Raw genomic sequence first — 19284 nt, 5'->3', positions numbered from 1 at the left:
CAACACAGAGCAAATTCAGAAACAGAGTGCTTCAACCTTCATAATACCATTTTTACAGAACTAGCATGTGCAACATTACTCACTAGTCCCAAAGAAAAGTGCAGGGCGACTGACCTAGCAATTCTGGAACCTGGGTTTGGGTTTTTTAAGCCCAGGATCTATTTGTTACCTTTATCTCCCACCCGTTTCCCAAGGAGCTGAGGGCAGCATTTAAGGCCTTCCCCACTTCACAACAACCCTGTGAGGTAGGTTGGGCTGAGATGCACAGACCTGTGTGCACTGTGATCAAGCAGGGATTTAAACCCAGGTCTCTCAGGAGCTCTAGTCCAAGTGCTGCGTTTCCTGCTGCCTCAACCAAAAGCAACACCTGGCTCATAGGGGAAGGGGAAAGTAACCAGGGACTCACCTTGCTCATGGGCCTCTCTCCGAGCCATGGAAGAGCCGTTCTCTGCCGTTGCCACACTGTCCGAGTCAGATGTCTGTTTGTCTTGAGATGACCTCTGGGCAAAGGAGATTTTTGTTGTGAGCATAGCAGGGAAAAAAGCATTAAACTCACAATCCCTTGGCTGCTCAGGCCCCCTATAACAGCTAAAAGAAAAACTGTGCACACTGATTGTATTCATTCATGAACATCACCCCTACTTCGGCTCCGAGCGAGAAGCTACCTTGTCATGGTCCACCTTGCATGTAAGCAGAGGAGATGTAAGAACTTCTGTTCCACTCAGTCCTCCTCCACTGGGACTGCTCACTTCCTTTATCACCTGCAGGAGGAGAGGGTTGAGTGTCAAAACAATGGAAAGACTGGTAGCCCATCAGCTGCAACTGAAAGCTCACTTTGCTGCAAACCATCCAGCGATGGCTTCTCAGAAACAATGGTGCCACCGAGTCTCAGTTACCTGACAGAAGGGAAACAGTAGATTCCAGTACTGAAAACTCGCAGTCAAAGGGCCAAACTGGACTCCAGCAAGCTATTCTATCGGCCCCTTGGTGAGACTACCAAATTTTTAATCAAGGGTATGGGAAAATGTTTGCCCATCGTGCGTCTTGTAAGCAGTGCTATTTTTCTAGAAAAAGAAACTGAGTTCTGGCTGGGGGGGAAAGTCCTTCTCATAAGGAAATGGATAGAAAATATGTCCAATCTGGGAGAGAGAGAATTATACGCCAACCTTAACTATTCATCTCTCTCTGGGATTTTTTAATGCAATAAAGTGGCCTCTGAGAATACAGAAGCAGGGTATTATCCCTGACCTAAATAAAGCCAGTTTTTGTATTTTGTAATAATTTAACTCAAGGCTCATTAGCTTCCAAGACAGTTTACTGGCTGGTTGTCAATGACTTTTGCTCTTCCTATCTCTGGTTTCTGTAACATTTCAGCCATGGATGTTGACACAAGATTTCCCAAGGAAACCCAAGTGAAGACTGGGGGTACAGGAAGGCAGACTCTCTTTTATTTCTTCCAACAGACCCACTTCCCACCTTTCACCTTCAGCAATAGGTTGTCTTCAGGCTTCAGAACAGGTCTGGGTGAATTAAATTCATCTGCTCAGGTATTCTCATTTCAGAGATTGCAATTTCTCAGCTGCAAGTGGGGTTTAGCAAGCACACCAGAGTGCCTATTGGATCAGTGCCAACAGAGTATTCACATTTCTGAGGAAGGGAGGACCTGAAGAGTCGCATCCCAGGCCAGCGGGGTGGAAGTGCTTTGAGCCAGTGAGTGATATGGAGCAAGGGCAAAGACAGAGAAGTTCTAAAAACAACCAGTACAGGGAGGAATAGACGGTTTTAATAAATCCTGAGGTTCCTGACAGTACTCATGCCAAAGTACACTTGCTCTGCCAAGACGGAAAAGAAATTGAACCACAAAATGCACAAGACCTTCTCAATCCCTGGACTCAGAATGCCATTATAACAAACTACCTAGCCTGCGTGTTGCATTGTGCTTCCTTCGGTTTAACCTCCAACATCCAAGCATCAGTCCCAAAAAGAGAACCTGGAAAGGTGCGGGCAGCAGGGACGTGTGTCAAATTGAAAGAGTCACCATTTATGCCACAAAGCTGAGCTGGAGGGGTTAAATCTATGTGTCTTTCATGGAGATCACCTGCTGGTATCCATGGCAGAGAGCCATTAGAATGAACAAGCATGGGGCTATCACGATGTTATTTTAAACCACTAGCATCTGTTAGCTAGAAATTGCCACCACACTGTGTCCAGATGTCAGTGGACCCCAGCTCCCATGAGCTTCAGCCAGCCTGGCCAGTGGACAGGGATGATGGGAGCTGTAGTCAATTGGAAGGCCACAGGTTTGGGAGTGGGCAAGGGGAGAGAAGAGAAAGTGCAACTGAGAAAGCCAAGTATCAGTGATGCAGCATACACATGCGTGCGCACACACAAGCCCTCTCCCACTCTGGATAGGCAGGAACAGTAGCTTCTCTGAGACACTACCATCAAGAACAGGCATAGGCAATCTCAGCCCTCCAGATGTTTTGAGACTACAATTCCCAGCATCCCTGACCACTGGTCCTGTTAGCTAGGGATCATGGGAGTTGTAGTACCAAAAATATCTGGAGGGCCAAGGTTGCCTATGCCTGATCAAGTAGCGCTGAAACCGCCACCTTTTTCAGACCCTGCCGTCAGGCAGAATTGGTGATGTCATCTCACAAAGCTTCCTACTGAATCTGCAGTGCTTCAGAACAAAGGCAGGAAAGAGTGGGGGCGGGCGGGCAAGTGTGAATCAAAACAGCCCCTTTCCTGCAGCCCTGCAGTTCCAGACTATAGGAAGGGGGTGTCAGGGTCTGCCCTGCTGGCTGGCTATTTCTCTCCTGCAGCCAGGCAGGGGTGATAAGAGGCTGAGTAGGAAAGCCCCCTCCTCCCCACTGGAGAGATAACAAGTGCTTTTCCCACAGGGCCTGATACACTTGACCAGATCTACAGTGGTCAGGGCAGGAGGGCTGTTCACATGGACGGGCATTAGCTGGCATTTGTGTTTTGATGGAGCACAGAAAGAGGGGGTTTCTTTTTTAACTGGGTGTGTGTGGAATTGAGCTCTCCTGCTGTTGAGGGAAGTACCTTCAGCCACTCCTCGGCCTGCTCTTTGCTCTGCACGGCCAGCACCAGGGCCTCAGCGCCCGGCAGGGAGAAGCGCAGCTCGTGCTTCTTGCGACGCCCATCCTTTGGCACGTAGACAACATTGCAAACACTCAGTGGCACCTCGAGGTGTGGCTGCCGATGCTTGGAGCTTTTGTAACACTAATGTTAAAAAAAAGAAAAAGCGCAATGTTCATCACTCTTTCCAAGTTGGGTCTTTTTCTTGTACTTTTCGTGGCTCCTCTCGGCACAGATAGGAAGCAGTGGGAAGGTCCCATTTCATTGTGGGGAGGAGGAGGAGGTGGTGCACAAAAGGAAAGAAGAGAAATGCTTGGGAACTCCCATTGCTTAACCAAATACTGTGCCTTAGAATCATAGATTTTTTACAACCAGAACAAAAAACAGAAGTGCTGAAATCTTACCAGTCTCAAAGAAACAGTCCCCTCGCCTCACTTAATTTTGGGTCATTACATACAGATATGTGTCCTGTTGCCCTAATGAGTTACAGGGGGCTGGGAATCAGGAAAACCTTTTTCCAAAGGTTTGATAGGAATCAGAGAAGCGGGGGGGGGGGGGTGCTTAACGCTTCCCCCACGCCACATAATCATTTGAAAATGTCAGGTGAAGAAAGGGTTGAACTCTTCCTCCTGGTGCTTTTCAAACTCCCAATAAAACTTTCAGAGAATGAACTTCAATTGGACCATCATGCCTGAGTTTTTCACCACCAGCTTAAAGAAGGGCCACACTGGGCTTGGCATATAAATCTGCAACAAATCTACAAATACTGTTAGTTACGGACCAGCTATTTGCAAGGACAAAGGATGTGTAAAAAAACAAAAACTGTGACATACACAGTGCACCATATCTTTGACATGGCCAGCAAAAGGAACTATGCAGCTATGTAGATCTGTTGACTAGTCCTTCCTTTTTCATCAAAGTTGCCAACTCTACCAGTCAGTGCCAGACCCCAAGGAGAGTGGGCCTTCCCAGCCATGCTCATGCATGCAAAGTCAACTGGTTTGCCAGGAGTCTTTGGCTCATTAGCAGGACTCTCCAACTTTTCTCCCCAAAACCTTCCCTGCTTTCCTGCATGTGGCCAGGTGCTCCACAAGCCACCAACTCACCAGGAGTTTGTTGTCCTTGATGACCGTCAGCTGCTTGGCCCATTGCCCAAAGCGCTTCTTCCGCAACAAGAAAGCACATATCCTGCAGTCCTTCACCAGGTTCATGGAAGCTTCCTCTGACGGCCATTGGTGTGTCAGTCGCTGACCTTTCCCATCCTCTTCCTCCTCATCGTAGGACTCATAGGAGCTGCTCATGGCATCAGAGTCATTGTCTACAAGGAAGCAGAGAGCCCTTACTCACCCAAGGTACCATGCCGACACCATCAACATCCTATATGTGGATGCCATCGCTCCTTCAGTTGGAAGCTTTGCAAGAGGAGGCACTTTCTGGAACGCAGACGGTTCTGCATTTCCTTTGGCTTCTTCCCAAGCCTGCCTATGACACTGACAGGCTGTTCCAACTCCCAAGCTACCATTTATGGATCTCAATAGGGCAACTATATCACTGCTGAGTTCTTACAAGGCATGTTAAATTGCAGAGATGCAGTTTGCTGTCCTATGTTCTACCTCCACTGAAGCCAGTTTCCCATGAACTCCATAGGCACATGCTTGCTATCATGCCTCAAATACCCTGAAGTCTATTTCTTCTCCTTACAAGCTATGTTCTGAATTTACTAAAGATTGGGCTTTCCACTGCATTTTCCAAGTTACTTTGTTTTTGGTGGTGGTAGTGGTGGGGGTGGTGGTGGGGGGAAGGTACTTATAAATGCATTGTGTTTCAGGTCACAGTAAATATACCAGTTCATATTATTTCTGTAATCTAAAGCTCAATGCAGTGATAGCTGTTCTTTACATTTCCTGCAAATTAAGATAAACCCTGACTGAGGCGATTTTAGTGGGCTGTGGGAAAGGCTTTCACTATTATGCAGACTCTAGAAAATCCCAAAGCTTTCTGTGAGGTGGAGTGTCATTGGGAGTAGCAGCTTTTTTTAAAACTGGGCATGCTTTTTCATAAAGGCTCTTAAGAGTAAGTGCTGCAAATATCAGATCCATTGGTCCAGCGTGGTCCCTGAGGCACCCTAACCCCAGCGGTAATATTTAAAGAGCAAGTTTCTACACCGCAAGGTTGCAGGCAACAGTTCCTAAACAGGAATAGAGTGTGCCTGCCACTTATGCAAAGGTTTGGTTTCAGGATCCACGTGCAAAGGCAAAATTGTACAAAGTCAGGAAACCCCCAAATTATCCCCTGCAAGGCAGGGGGCTGATTACCAGGACGTGGGAAGTTTGCAGGGGCTCCCTTAAATCTTCCCAGGGTCCTCCTGCAACCTTCCCTGCTTACTGAGCTTTGGGAAGGCAGTCAGAGGGCTCCAGCAGCATCCCAGAGCCCTTGCGCCTCCTTCCCAAAGCCCAGGACCCTGCTTATTTGGCGTTGGGAAGGTGGTGCAAGGGGCTCTGGGGCTTTCCCAACGTGAGGAAAGTAAGTGAGGAAAATCTGCTGGGTGCATGGGCGGGCGGGCAGAATTAATAAATGGAGAGTGGAGAATGGTGGGTTTTCCCAGATCTCCATTTATTTATCTCTCCCCTCCCCATCTGTGTAAGTTTGACATCATGTAAGTAAAGCAAGAGCAAGTTGTGGGCTTACCGTATTGAAAGTTGTATGCACCAAACCTATGCATATAACCTGCAACACTGTATATAGTAGTCCACATTAATGGACAATTTGCTCAGCCTTACCATAGGTCAGTGTGTGTGTGTGATCTTTTTCATCCAGAGGGCCACATTCTCTCATGGGCAACCTTTTGGGGACCCCACACCAGTGATGCACAGGGCCAGAGGCACTGTCCAATGTGGAGCCACATTGAAGTCAGAGGTTCTTACACCTTTGACTTCCTGCACTCTTCCCCATTCACAGAGTCAAGGGCTTAGGCCAAGTGTCCCATTCCACCTGTGGCTATACAACACATGTCTTTGCAGCACTACTTACAAGAGTTTTTCTGTTCTCCATTTATTCTGGTGAGGGGATAGTTGCTATCTGCATCTTCATAATACCCATCCTCTATGGAGTTGGGGGGACTGGAGCTATCTGTAGAAGAAGCAGATGACATGTTAGACCACTGCATGAACACACACACAGAGCTCACCCACACTTCTGTTTGTCCGGTGCTTTATTCTGTTTGCCCTGTGATTTCTAGGCATAGGTCCAAGAGCGTTTTATTTTATCCCACCACTTTCCCTGGGAAAACCCGCTGTTGACTGCTGAATCAGAAAACCTGATGGATGTTTGTTCCGACTCAGTGCTAAACAGCAGGTTTTCCTGGGGGAAGTGGTGGGATAAAAGAAATACTTCTTGGACCCGTGCCTTGAAATCATGGGACAAATGCAAGTGTGGATGAGCCCCAGAGGTATCCACTGTGTCTGTTCCCTCTGTGGCACAAAGGCAGTGAGGAAGATTTTATTGGAAGGCAGTGCTGAAATAAGCCGATCAACTTCAAGAAGTTTACACAGGACAGCCTTTACCTCTAATGAAGATAGAAAAAAGGCAGGCAATGGGATTAGGGGGCAACAGGACTCTGAGGGGGAAAACTGGAAGCCGTGTCCGTGGCTCTCCTCTGCCATTTCCCAAATGGCCACCAGACACCAGAACCCCACCCACAGAAGAAGGGGCATCACCTACGGGGTGCGAATGATACATTTAATGGCTTCTGCTTGGAAAAAGTGCTCTGGTTCCTGACACGCCCTCCAACACGTATCTCTCATCCACACACAGGGCGAATGAGAACTCAGTTCTAATCCCTCCAGTCTGGTTTTTCCTTACATCCCACTGGGGCACAAAACACTCCTAAAGAAAGAACTTCCCTCCCCTCCCCACCAGAACACTGCCTTCTCATGTCAGGACTCACCCATTCCTGACATTGCTGGTGGCTTTGATGCCATGAGGCACACAAGAAATCTCCTAATTTTCTATCCACGCCCCGGGAGCATAACTCAGGGCCCAGTGCAGTGGTGGGTCTACATTTTGGGACCCCTGAAGCTTGAACTGTTATGGGGGCTCATTTGCAACCAGCAACAAGGTTTGGGCAACCAGCGCTATCTTCTTTAATGGGGTTGTTCCACCACAGATCCCACACCTTTACAACATATGTGGGATTGCTGAAATATATGCAGCAAAAAAATAATTAATTTTAGTCATGCAGCTCAAATATTGGGTCTACTAGACCCAAAGCTTTTCAGTAATGTGGACTAAAGTCGCTTCTGGGGGCCCTCCAGGATGAGAAATCCTGAAGCTTCATTAGTTTCATAGTCAATCTGCCCCAGGCTCCGTCTTCTATCAGAGGCAAGGGAAACAAGAGCAGGTGCTAAGTTGGTTTCTCTGCTTTTCTCTAACCTAACAGGCGGAGAGAGAGATTGCTCAGGCCTTACACATTCCTACCACTCAGGGTTTAGTGACACATTTCCAGGCAAGTCTGAGCAAACAACTGCTTGTGACATCTGAGAGTCTGGGGGTGGAGAGGGCAGGGAAGCAGGAAAAGGGAGTGTGACAGCCCAGCCCCCCTCCCCAGCGCCATTTCCCTCCCTGGGGCCTATAAATTATAAGCCTGTCACTTGTCAGACACCTGGGAGGAGCCTTTGTTTTCCCAGGTCAATATGGGAGTGCCAGCACACAAAGCCATGCCAGGACCCAGACAGCTGGCTGGCTTTCTCTCTCTCTGTCTCTCTCCAGCTCCCAGTTAGACTTACTGTGGGATGTGATGTACTCAGGGGCTTTGCCTGGGCCCAGTGGTAGGGCTTCCTCATAGTAATCTTCCGGAGGAGGAGTGGTGGGCAATGGTGGAGGTGGCTCCCCAGATACCTGTGAGAGGGAAGAGGTAGCATGGTAGCATCTGGAGAGGTCTGTGCTGTTATAAATCTGGCAACTGGGTATGCCCATGCAGTCCAGTATTCTGTTCTCACACAGACAAATCGGATGCCTATGGGAACCCCACAAGGAGAACCCAAGTGCTGCAGCGCTCTCCCCTCTTGGGATTCTTAACAGCTGGCATTTGTGAGGCACACTGCCTCTAACAGCAAAGGTGGAACACAGGCTTGTCCTCCCCAAAGCACAGCCTTCACTGTGGCTCTTTGTGATGGGTCTGTCTGTGACTCAAAGCAGGGGCAGGCTTGCACGATCTGCTTTGCATTTTACTGGAATCCCCAGATCTACCAACTTGAGCCAGGTGCCAAAGACATGCAGACTTAGAATGAGCAGCTGCTGAGAAGAGGGATCTGTTTTTAGTATCAAAACTGAGCTGAGCACAACATGCTTCTACGCAAACACCCGTTCCCAGTTACCCTGAGCTTACTTCATTTCAGCAGTCTATTTGAGGGAATGGGAGCCATTTTGTTGTTAAACAACTGAAAGTCAGAAATCCTTGCCGATCTATTGCAAATTATATATTTTGTGAATCAACCTGAGATCATGAGATGAAGAGAGGTATACAAATTTAATAAATAAGTAAAATAAAAACATCACCAGGTGTTTCTGGTGCTACCTTCTGCCTATTCTTGACTTAAGAGCACTGAACTGGGAGCACAGGAATATAATTATGGATTGTATCCAACATTAGCCATAATTGTAATAGGTCCACTGAAATTACCAGACATGACTAAACCCATTGATTTCAATGGGTTTACTCCGAGTAGCACTTTGTTGGAAACAACCCTATGCATGGCTTGCTTTCAGAGAACCACTCCAATTTGGACAATGGATGGGCAACTTCTCTGTTTCTCTGCCACCTCCTCTCTCCCAGAAATGGCAAATTGCCACCAAGCCTTCTCTTAGACTGGAAACAGACAATTCCCTTTTTAAAAAAGTTAGAAGTGGTTTGACAGAGGCTGCCCTCCTCATCGTGCAGTTGTTGCACAGACACACTTCTTTTGTCCCTCTATTGCTTCTGGCCAAACAGGTTTGTTTAAAACAATACAAGATGCTGACAAATCTGTTCCTTGGAGGCAAGAGTGGGATGAGGGAACATACCACAAGTAGCAATGCCTCTTTCAGACTGCCTTCAGCTCTCCAGAAAAACAACAAGAAGAAAACTTCTTGTTGGTCTCCAGCCTCACCTTGTGTCCTCCTGTGACTGCACCCAGGTCTCAATGTAGATCAGGTGCATTTCTGAAAGGGGATGGGCAAAGATCAAATGCACAGCTAGGATTTTTATCCATGGAATGCATATGGGAGGAGAAGATGGCACAAAAATGTAAGTCTCCCTTCCTTCCTGATCTGTTCCTGCTAACCGCAGCACTGGAATCAACATTAAGAAAATGGCAATGAATGTCAACACAGCTTTCCTCCATGGTAAGCTGTATTTTGCAGAACCTTAGCAAGGTGTTCTTTGTAGTTCCCCTCCAGATATCAAGTGCTCTGCCATAACCAGTCACAGCGTCATTAGAGCCTAAAGTGGAATAGGTTAGCGGTAAAGCATATGATTTGCATGCAAAATATTTCAAATTCACTCTCCAGCACCTACAGACAGGGCTGGAAAAGTTTCTCTGACCTGAAACCCTAGAGAACCTCAACCTGTTAGGGCCACAGATATATTAAACAAGATGGACAAATGGTCTGACTCTGTATGAGGCAGCTTCCTAGGTTCAGCAGTGGAAAACTGAGGGTTGTAAGGACTTACCGTTTTAGCAGGCTGGCTCCTTGAAAGTTCCAAGTTAATGCCTTCTTTCACCTCCCCATCATCCTCTTGCATGTCCTGAAGATTGCCCAGGTTGCAGTCTGGTAGGAAGGTTGGAAGACAGTCACTGAGCAATGCCACCATCAAACCTCACATGCAATCTCTGTGTTGCATTACAGAGGCCCTATGGACATCCCTCCCTCCCACTGCCCAAAGGAATTACAGATGCTAACATCTGTGCCCACAATAGTACAGGGCAGTGGAATTGTTTATCCCCTTGCTCCTGAACCATATGGGGTATGGGGAAAATGAGAAGGTTTGGGGACAAGGTCAAGGAGAAAGTGTTAAGTCAGGAAGAACAGACACATTCTGGGATGAGGTTTATACAATTGTGCAGTTGACCCCTCTACCCTGATGCTCTGTCTATCTAGGCATTTTGGGGAATTATAATTTGAGGGTCCTAGAATGGGTGAGACCTACTTAGCTAAAACTAGCTGCCAATGGAGGATTTCCTTCCAATGGAATTAATAGCTTCCAATGAGTGATTGATTTTACGAAGAGTTAAAACTATTCCCTGCCTGCTGCTAATCACCCCACCCACCCCATGGCTGCTACCCCCCCTTTTAAGTGCATGTTAAATGTAAGGATGGATTTAATGGCAACCACTTATCAATATATTTTGTGAAGTTTTCACAGATATCTTCTTAATAGACAATGTTGCAAAATGTGTCTGCACAAGCCCTCAGGTTGCTGAATACTAGGGTGCTATTGAATACTAGGGTGCTATTGAATCTTTGAATTCAAGAACAGCTGATAACCAGAGAGGGATGGTAGAGCCCCTTCAACTGCAAAGGATTAGCTTTTTACTCATGGGTCCTTCTCTGTTCTTCATGGATTTCTTCTGCAAGGATTGTTAGGAGGAAAGGTGGAGGGAAGCACCTTGAGTTTAGGGAATCATGCAAAGAAGAGGACACTGCCAAGGGCCACAGACTTATTGTGCAGGGCTTGGACTTGTAACCAGCTAATCCAGACAGCTGAGGGCCAAACAGGCATAAAAGGCAGTGAAGCTCTGGGCAAGCAGCATTAGGTTGGAACAGTTCACTGTACATACCAAACCCTTCAAAGAGTGACTCCACAAAGCTAGTGCCGTTATGCAAGGTCGCTGTATTCACGTACATGTAGCTCATTTCCTTCCCTGCAAAGTCAGAAAGGATATTGCCATCAACAGGAATGATTACATCAGACCATGAGCTAAACCAGTGGGAACTCTTGCTTCGAGGAATCCTTCCTAGATCAGCATGTCTGGCATGGAATTTTTGCATGTCACGGAGGATTCTGAGAAGTGTTCTAAGGCACATTCGGTTCATGCAAGGTGCCTACTGGGTCTCACCACTGATCTGCATGAAACTGGAAAGATCTTTGCACATATCAGAATTGTTTTACAGCTGCGCCTTTTTAGGGAGACAATCAGAAGCAGCAAGATTGAAACCTTCCAGGAAAGCTCTCATCTCAGTAGAGATCTTCTCATGGAGGAAGCCCAGTAAGATTCCAAGGAATGCCAAGTTACTCCATAACAGTTTGAAAGCCACTGCTCTGGGCTTAGAGGTGAAATGCCAATGATGCAGAAATGCAGGTTATCAAAGAAAAGTAGTTTTGGGCTGCATTCATACTATACCTTTAAAGCACATTCTTTCCCTCAAAGAATTCTGGGCACTGTAGTTTACCCCTCACAGAGCTACAATTGTCAGCAACCCTTAACAGACTATTGTGCCTAGAATTCTTTGAGGAGAAAAATGTTCTTAAGATATGCTTTAAAAAGCATTGTATGTACCCAGCCTTAGTTCAACGCGAAATTCACCAGAACAAAAAATAGAGGCTTTATTGACTGAATTTACCAACCACATCTTACACGCTCTGTAGCACTATCTCGTGCCACATGAATTTTGCACTTCTTTTCCCAGCTCAATGAAAGTGATTGGCTCCCCCTCAAAGCAGCTATTAACATCCTGAACTTTAGCCAACCTAAATTGGTAGTGCTTATATATATATATATAGAGAGAGAGAGAGAGAGAGAGAAGAGGGGTGGGGATTATTCCCCACCCGCGCATGAAGATTCAGAAACAAAAGAGGAAATAACTGTTGTCTGAGAGGCGCAAAGCAAAATGGAGAAGCCATCCTCTTCTTTCAGAGCTGACTACCCCACAGAATCATTGTGTTCTGGGTCTTGCAGAGGGGATAATCGAGAGGCTTCCCAAGGAGAGAATACAAGCCTTTGGCTCTTCCCATGGAAATCTCATCTCTCAGCAGAAATCAGCCAGCAGGAAGGCTACTGGAAACACACATTTCCACAGGAAACACAGGGCAATTCCTGTCCAGCTACAGCGTGGCCAAATATCACTATTCACATTGCCTACAGGCTTAAGAGCTACAGGTGCCTGCTGATCTGACATGCATACACCCACTCCGTGTGGCACTTGTTAGGTACGCCCACCCCATCTCCTGGGGATTCTTGTTATGGAATTTATTCAGTGGCTTCCTTAAAGGTAAATGTGCTACAGCTGCCTTAGAAGATAAGGAACACTAAAAAGTCGAGGTGGGGACATTTCAATCTTCAGAAGCCTGCCATTTCACCTGCCCTGCACAGTGAGCTATCACAAATATTGAGAAAGTTTGGGTGAATCCATAGGGCTCAAATATATCAAAGAACACAATGGTCAGCTCTTGCCAGCTATTGTTTAATGCCTATTTTTCTCTGCTCCTCAAGGTCAGCTGGAGGACTCCTTCTCAATGGAAAGCTCCACCAGAGGGAGTCACGTACCTCTAGCAATAAATGGACAAAGTGCAGCAGTGTTATGAAGAATGACTATGGGACACACAGCAGACGTGAGCGGGTGACCTAGGAGCTGCTGTGGAGGACAGCAGGTGCAGGAAGCATGAAACAAGGGTAAAGTGCAGAAAAAAGAAAAACTGCTTTAGTTTGGAGATGGGGGGGTGTAGTTTCTCTTTCTCTTTGCTTGCTTATATCAGGTGTGGGGAACCTGTGGCTCTCCAGGTATCACAGGACTCCAACTTGCATCAGCCCCAGCCCAACTGGCCAATGGTCAGGGGAGATGGGAGTGATAACCCAACAACATCCAGAGGACCAGAGAATCCTCACTCCAGGTTTATATAAAGGAGGCACAATGGCATGTGGGTTCCACCTGTGAAAATGCAGAGTCTACATATGGCACATCCTCAGCTCACTTTATAGGGCCAAACCAAATGAGTTGTGGGAGATCAATGAAAAGGCTGTTGCTATTATTTTTTAAAACAAAACATAAAAACTACTCATTGATGTGGGCAGAGGCAATTTGGATCAGAACTGTGGCACTGGGGGAACAGGGTTTAATCTACTCCTGCCCCATCCCAATGCGGATTCCCTAGAGTTAGACTGCTCATTCCTCCAAAGCTGCCATTTACTTCATGAGGAAAAACACACACATGCTCTTTTGTTTTGTATTTATTGCAACTGCTGTCCAGTAGCAGCTGGGGAAGATCTTAATTGCCCCTAAACCAGCATCTCCTTCCATGCTAAGAGAAAGTCTTCAGGTCATTTTTCATGAATAAGTATGAGATGACACAGCCTTAACTTTTTTGCCTCTTTAGAAGCCCTTCAGATCCTGACGGCAGGGACGTTTTTTTAAAAAAAGGGCAAGAAACAGGCCCTGCTGGCTATACAACTTGTGGCTGTCGCTACTGGAGTCAAATCAACCAGGACAATTTTTGTGGTCCACCCTTGTCATTCCCTCACACTGAAAGAGAGGAGCCCTGCACAAACAAAAGCATGTGCAGGCATGTCAGGAGCCAGGGACGTGCCACAATACAGCAGGCGGAGAGGCGTGTAATGTACCTTAAGGTTGCCTCAGCCTGAGGAATCACACAAAGAACAAATAAAGGAAGAAAAGGGGACAGTCTGATGGGCAGGGGTGAGAGATGGCAGCAAGGACTTCCTGACCTGCAGGGGGCTGCAGCTTCTGCAAGATATTTGAGACGGCTGTTTTCTTCTCCATTGTGGTGGAGCTCAAGTATTCGTGGTCCAAGAGCTTGAGAAGTACGTTAAGCTCAGGGAGGAGCTGATCCAAAACTGTGGGCAGAAAAGGAGAGAATCGAATTAGGGTAGGGGTTACCAGTTCAGCACCCGTGGGCCCCAGCGTGCCCACCCGTTCCACCTATGGCACCTGGAAAAGATCTCAGTAATTGTCCATCAAAAAATCCACCAAGCACAAGAGGCAGTTTGCTCTTCCTGTTTGCACTGCCTTGGACTCTCCCACATTGAACATGGCTCCTTAAACATGCCCACAATTCATTAGATGGCAGGATTGGACAACCCTCCCTCCCTTCTGTTGTGAACAGAAGAGCAGTGACAAAAAGCTTCTCTCTGTAAGTGAGTGTGGTAGTGTAGAAGTTAATTTTCCATTGACGGTGGTCTGACAGGGAGCACACCTACATGATGTTGTGTTCCTGTTTCTTTTTCTGCTCCCTTAGACGTGGCAGTCATTTTGTGTTATATGCTACCATTTTGTGACTAGTAACCGCAGCATGCTCTCAAAATTCCAAGGTGCCTACTGGCTCCAAAGGGGTGGCGAACTCCAAGTATGGAATATAAAAGATGGGCCAGATCAAGTGTACCAAGGTGAGCAGGGAGAGGGAGAAGTGACAAATTCCATGATACCTGGGAAGAGAATTGCCAGTTCCTCATGGCCTCCTCACCTGGCGAAGGTGCCTGCCTATACCCTTTAGCACACTGTGAGAGGCTACAACCAAAGCACTTCCTACTCCATTTTCACAGGGCATTCTCTCATTCTCTTTCTCTTCTCTCACCTGCTTCAGTCATTCAGTTATTCGATTTTGCCCTATGGCAGGCAGGGAAGTGGGACCTGGGTTGCTGGATGAACAGAGCATGAGGTGCAACCACTGCAGCCTTACTCAGCTCATATCAAATTATGGATACTATCTCCAGAAAAGGATCTTATATCAAATATAAACAATGGTGGGCAGGGGAAGCAAGATCAGAGATGGACTTTTTTTTTTAAAAAAGCAACTGAACACACACAGCAGTTAAATGTTTCGAAAGACTGGTCTGATAGAGATCCCCAACCCTCCAATTTTCGGAGGTCCTCCACCCAATATTAGTATAAATCAACACTCTGGCCTATGTTAGGTGACCACAAGTACTAGTACAGTTACTACCATTAGTACCATTAATGTAGTAATGATTCTGTTTGGGACGTGGAATGCTAGGGGCAAAACACCTCCCAACGACAACACAAGATATTTGCTGTGCTGGTGGAAGGTGCTTTGAAGAGGTAAACGCTCACTTTAACCTCAACACAGGAAGCTTCCATTTGGTGAGGCAGGGATATAATTTTATTCTGATGAATTATGGGGCTATCACCTCAAGGTAGGTGCATATGAAGAGGTGCCTCAGGTATCCCTATTTTCATGGAAGGGTCGCTCCCATACACAATGAGGTAAAACGCCTCATCAGAGCATTCACCGCAGCCTGAGAGCACTGCTTTTGCATGCTTTGTACAAACTAGCTCTTCTCGAGGATCGCATTTACATACTCCAATCTTAAGAGCCAGCCCCTGAATGTAGGATGGGGGAAAGCAATCTCCCAAAGATAATTCTGCAAGACTGCCAAGCTCCATGCAGTGGCACATTTTCTTGTGCTGCCCTCTTCACTGCTCTGACAACTTGCATCCTTTAATTATCACGTTCCTTTTAAAAGGCTCTTCCAAATAATGTTCCCTGGCTCAATGATGACTGACTATGCACTCAGCCAGGGCTCACTTGCTCTTCTGAACATCCCGTGGGAACAACATGCAAACTACAGCACACAACACAGTTAACCCAAAATTAAACAGCACCGTTTTATAAATGTTTTGCAGCGGCAGGGGAGGGAAGCAGTTTCAGACAAAGAATAAAACGAGGCTACAATTAAATTTCTTAAACAGCTCAGCTTGTTTTAACTTGACACCCAGCTGCACACGAGGGTGTTGTTTAAGAGAAGTCACCTCATCCTCAGAAAGTGGTATAAAGTGCATCTCTCCCATCATAGTTAAGAAATACCTTTCCACTTTTAAAAGTCAGCCTTTTGATGGGGAATCGGCTTGTTTGGGAAGGCTGCTGAATTCAGGCAATAACATTCCAAAAGAGAAAACGGTCACCATCTGCAGTACAGACAGCGACTGCTATGAAAAGGAGGGCTTTGTATACAGTGTATTCTGCCTGAGTCAAGAAAACCAATGGCTTGCATAAAATTTACCAATGAAGCAGACTATTTGTTTCTGCCAGTCAAAAAATCAAGGGGTTGCAGGCTACTAAAGCCCTTTTCAGTGGAAATTTTGGCATCTGAAGCCTAACTTTGCAATTCCAAAGGGCCACAAACTTAAACATAAAAACAAAACAGAGATTTCCAGGATGCTGAATATTCACTGAGTAATGACAGGATTGTGGGTTGTCCTTTCCATTGCAGGTTCCTATATGCGACTCTTCAAGGCTCCAAATGCTGCATGGAATGCAAGCAGATGATAACAATGATGGTAATAATAGACATTTGGATAGCACCAAAACCCTTCATTTGCTCCATCTATTTGTAATCCTTACAAGAACCCTGAAAGGTAAGTTATTATTCCCCTTGTTGCAGAAGGGTGGGGTGAGGAAGTAAGCTGAGATCAAGTTGCTTGCTTGTGAGTGCAGAGCAGAGATTCAAACCTGGGAGTTCCTGATTCATAGCTAAGTCTGTTTACCACTGCACTGCATCACTACCCCAGGGAAGAAGCTACTGAGGAAGGAGCTGGGTAATTTCTCCAGAGCACAATCTCTCATGCCAACAGGGCACTCTTCTCAGTGGCTTTTGTCTCCTCACATCCCCAACACTATTCAGACGGATGGTATTACATATATTATCTACTGCAATGCAATCTACTAAGCAGCTGGCTCATTGCCTAATGAACTCTTGATGCATTATGAGAGCACTGCTCTCACTTCTGAATATTTGAATAGCTCGGCAGCAAGATACTCATCTGTTTCTTTGAGATTATTTGAACAGCACCATGCACTGTCCAGATGCTTGTTATACCAAACGCTTCACAAATTAGCTAAATAGATTCCTAGCAAACTCACGGAAGACAAGTACGCAGCGAAATGAGTCCAGAAGGGAAGAAATGCCAGAGTCGGGAGAGGCAGCATAATTTTTCAGGGATACAGAACTGGTTTCAGAGACACTTGTTATATTATTCAAAGGGGAGAATCTTACAACACTGGCCTGCATTTATGCATGTTCTTCTCACACACTCCCAGCTTGCACATTCCATCCCATTGTTATTTTCTTAATGCAGAAAATAGATGCTAATCCTGATAAACCTTTTTTGCCATTTTAATTTAAAAAGCAATTTTGCAATCCATGGCTGTGGTCATGCTGACCCTTCTCTGCTTAAATAAAACCTTCATTTTAAAAAAAAGATTCTCTCACAGACATCTTCATCCAGGGCTTATCCACACTTTCCCTTGTCCCACTGCTTCCCCCCTAGGAAAACCGGTCTTTAGTGCTCAGTCGGAGCAAGAGCAATTGCCATTTGCTCTGATCTATCGCTAAAGAGTGGGTTTTCCCTTGGAAAGGAGCAGGGCAGGTGGAAAACCACATTCTAGGCACAGCACAAGCAGAAGTGTGGACAGGCCCTAAGAGATGCCTCATTTCCCTAATTCTGCTCTCTTTGGTTCTTGTTGTCCAAGGCATTAAGGCAATGATACATTCAGTATTCTTAGAACAGGTGGGCTGATGCAGCCTTAAGGCTCAAGCGTCACACACTATTCCACACCAGAGATCCACAAGCATGCAACTGTTTGCTGACTGCCAGAGGGAAAAGACAGACATATGTCCTCTTTTTTTTTTTTTTTTACAAAAAGGTAAAGAAGACAGGTAAAGAAGACAAGGTATCTCACCTTATGGGATTGCAACATGCATTTTATGAAGCAAGAATTGTTACAAAATTGGGGCATCACTCAGTCAAAATGAGTGATTTCAACATGGGAGAGCCGCAAACATGCTTAACATGGGTGGAGTTTAATGGGACTTAGAAGTGCTTGATTTAGGCTGAGTGGAAGTGGGAGCATTACACTTTCTAATAATTCATTCCTCATTCCTGGAACACTCTATCGAGCCTTTATTTCTATCCAGCACAGGAGGCAAACGCTTGGTTTTAATTCCTAATGGCTAGGAGGTGCTTGGATTTAGTTAAAGAGAAGAACAAGAGAGAACTGCATCAAGCCATTAGGGAAGATCACTCACTCAGGTTTCTCTAAAATCTTCCAACCTCCAGGCCCACAAAGCACAGAGCAAACCCTTTGGAGTTGGATGAGATATCCTGATAATCTATCTTTATCCCCTTCTTCAGTGTCATTACGAGGATACTGGAAGTGCACAGCCCCAAGGCTTCCTGTAAGCCAAGATTCATAATTTATAACATGCATTTGCCATAAAGAGGATGTGATGCGGTCCTAATTGCAACCAAGGGCCTACTGAGTGTCCCAGGGGACAATAGAAGCCATTGTTCTACCATGGGGGGTGGGGCACAGGGTTAGTATGTATTATGGGATGGAGAGCATCTCCAAACACTCTGGGATACACTGTGGCCACAAGTCAGGAATAAGCAGTTGCCGCAGAACTTCCTGGCACATCCCAAAAACTGTCTGGATACACAAGCCCCCTTTTTATACTTGAGGGCACTGTGCAATACAGAAGCCAGTTTCATGAGGAAAGTTTGCTTGTCGTGTAAAGCCTTGGCCTTACCCAGATATCCAGTCATTCAGGTCTAAGCAATGCACCACTGCTCCTATGTGCAAAACCGTCCAAGTGAGAATTTGATAAGTGGCACAGATGGCAGTCCTCTAATTGAATTCCTTTGTTGAAGTTCAGTTTGAAGACAAAGAACTATAAGTAGGTAGATCAGGGGTCATGAAGTTGGCCATCAATAGTTAGCAGCTGGCCAGCTGATTGAGCAGCCAAATGAGTCACCGTCTTCCCCTCAATGGAGAAATGTATTTTAGTTCTATTTAAGTTATAGTAATTTATTTCTACACTTGCATCTATAGAAATAAGTTAGCAAATGCAATTTTTGTGCAAGTCAGAGTCCTCCTTTGTCATCATTTTTGGATGATGGATTTTGTTTATTTCCTTTTTTTTGCAATGGGTATGTGGCCAGTCAGCTTGCAGCTGGAAGCTGAACAGAGGTTGACTCGATACCCTGGCAGCCATCTGCTGAGGAAGAGGTCCTTCATTTCAGCGCTATAGTTAGCATGCAGAGATTCTGCATCAGTAACAAGCATGAGCCACAGAAGCTTTGCTGTGAGTCACAATCTGACTCAGGTAGCTTCCCTGCAAAGCTCCAGGTTTTTATAAGGCAAATTCTTGCCACAGGGAGCAAGCTCTCAGC

The 19284-nt window shown here is 46.0% G+C and overlaps 1 protein-coding gene across 1 annotated transcript in view; it reads right to left on the bottom strand.

The window, feature by feature from the left end:
• The window catches only part of AFAP1L1 (actin filament associated protein 1 like 1), a 76148-nt gene that overhangs the window by 13533 nt on the left and 43331 nt on the right, over window positions 1–19284 (bottom strand). The window contains exons 2-10 of the mRNA XM_081178423.1: window positions 13803–13931; window positions 10920–11003; window positions 9812–9909; window positions 7887–7998; window positions 6133–6231; window positions 4209–4420; window positions 3067–3246; window positions 666–761; window positions 407–500 (exon numbers count right to left, since the gene is read on the bottom strand). Coding sequence (XP_081034549.1) covers window positions 407–500; window positions 666–761; window positions 3067–3246; window positions 4209–4420; window positions 6133–6231; window positions 7887–7998; window positions 9812–9909; window positions 10920–11003; window positions 13803–13931 — 1104 coding nt within the window. The remainder of the gene's footprint in view (window positions 1–406; window positions 501–665; window positions 762–3066; window positions 3247–4208; window positions 4421–6132; window positions 6232–7886; window positions 7999–9811; window positions 9910–10919; window positions 11004–13802; window positions 13932–19284) is intronic.

This window comes from Podarcis bocagei (assembly GCF_964188305.1).
Source record: "Podarcis bocagei genome assembly, chromosome: 2".
Classification (NCBI taxonomy): domain Eukaryota; kingdom Metazoa; phylum Chordata; class Lepidosauria; order Squamata; family Lacertidae; genus Podarcis; species Podarcis bocagei.
Note: the sequence above shows the minus strand (reverse complement) of the source record. Positions and strands in the feature narration are given on the sequence as shown.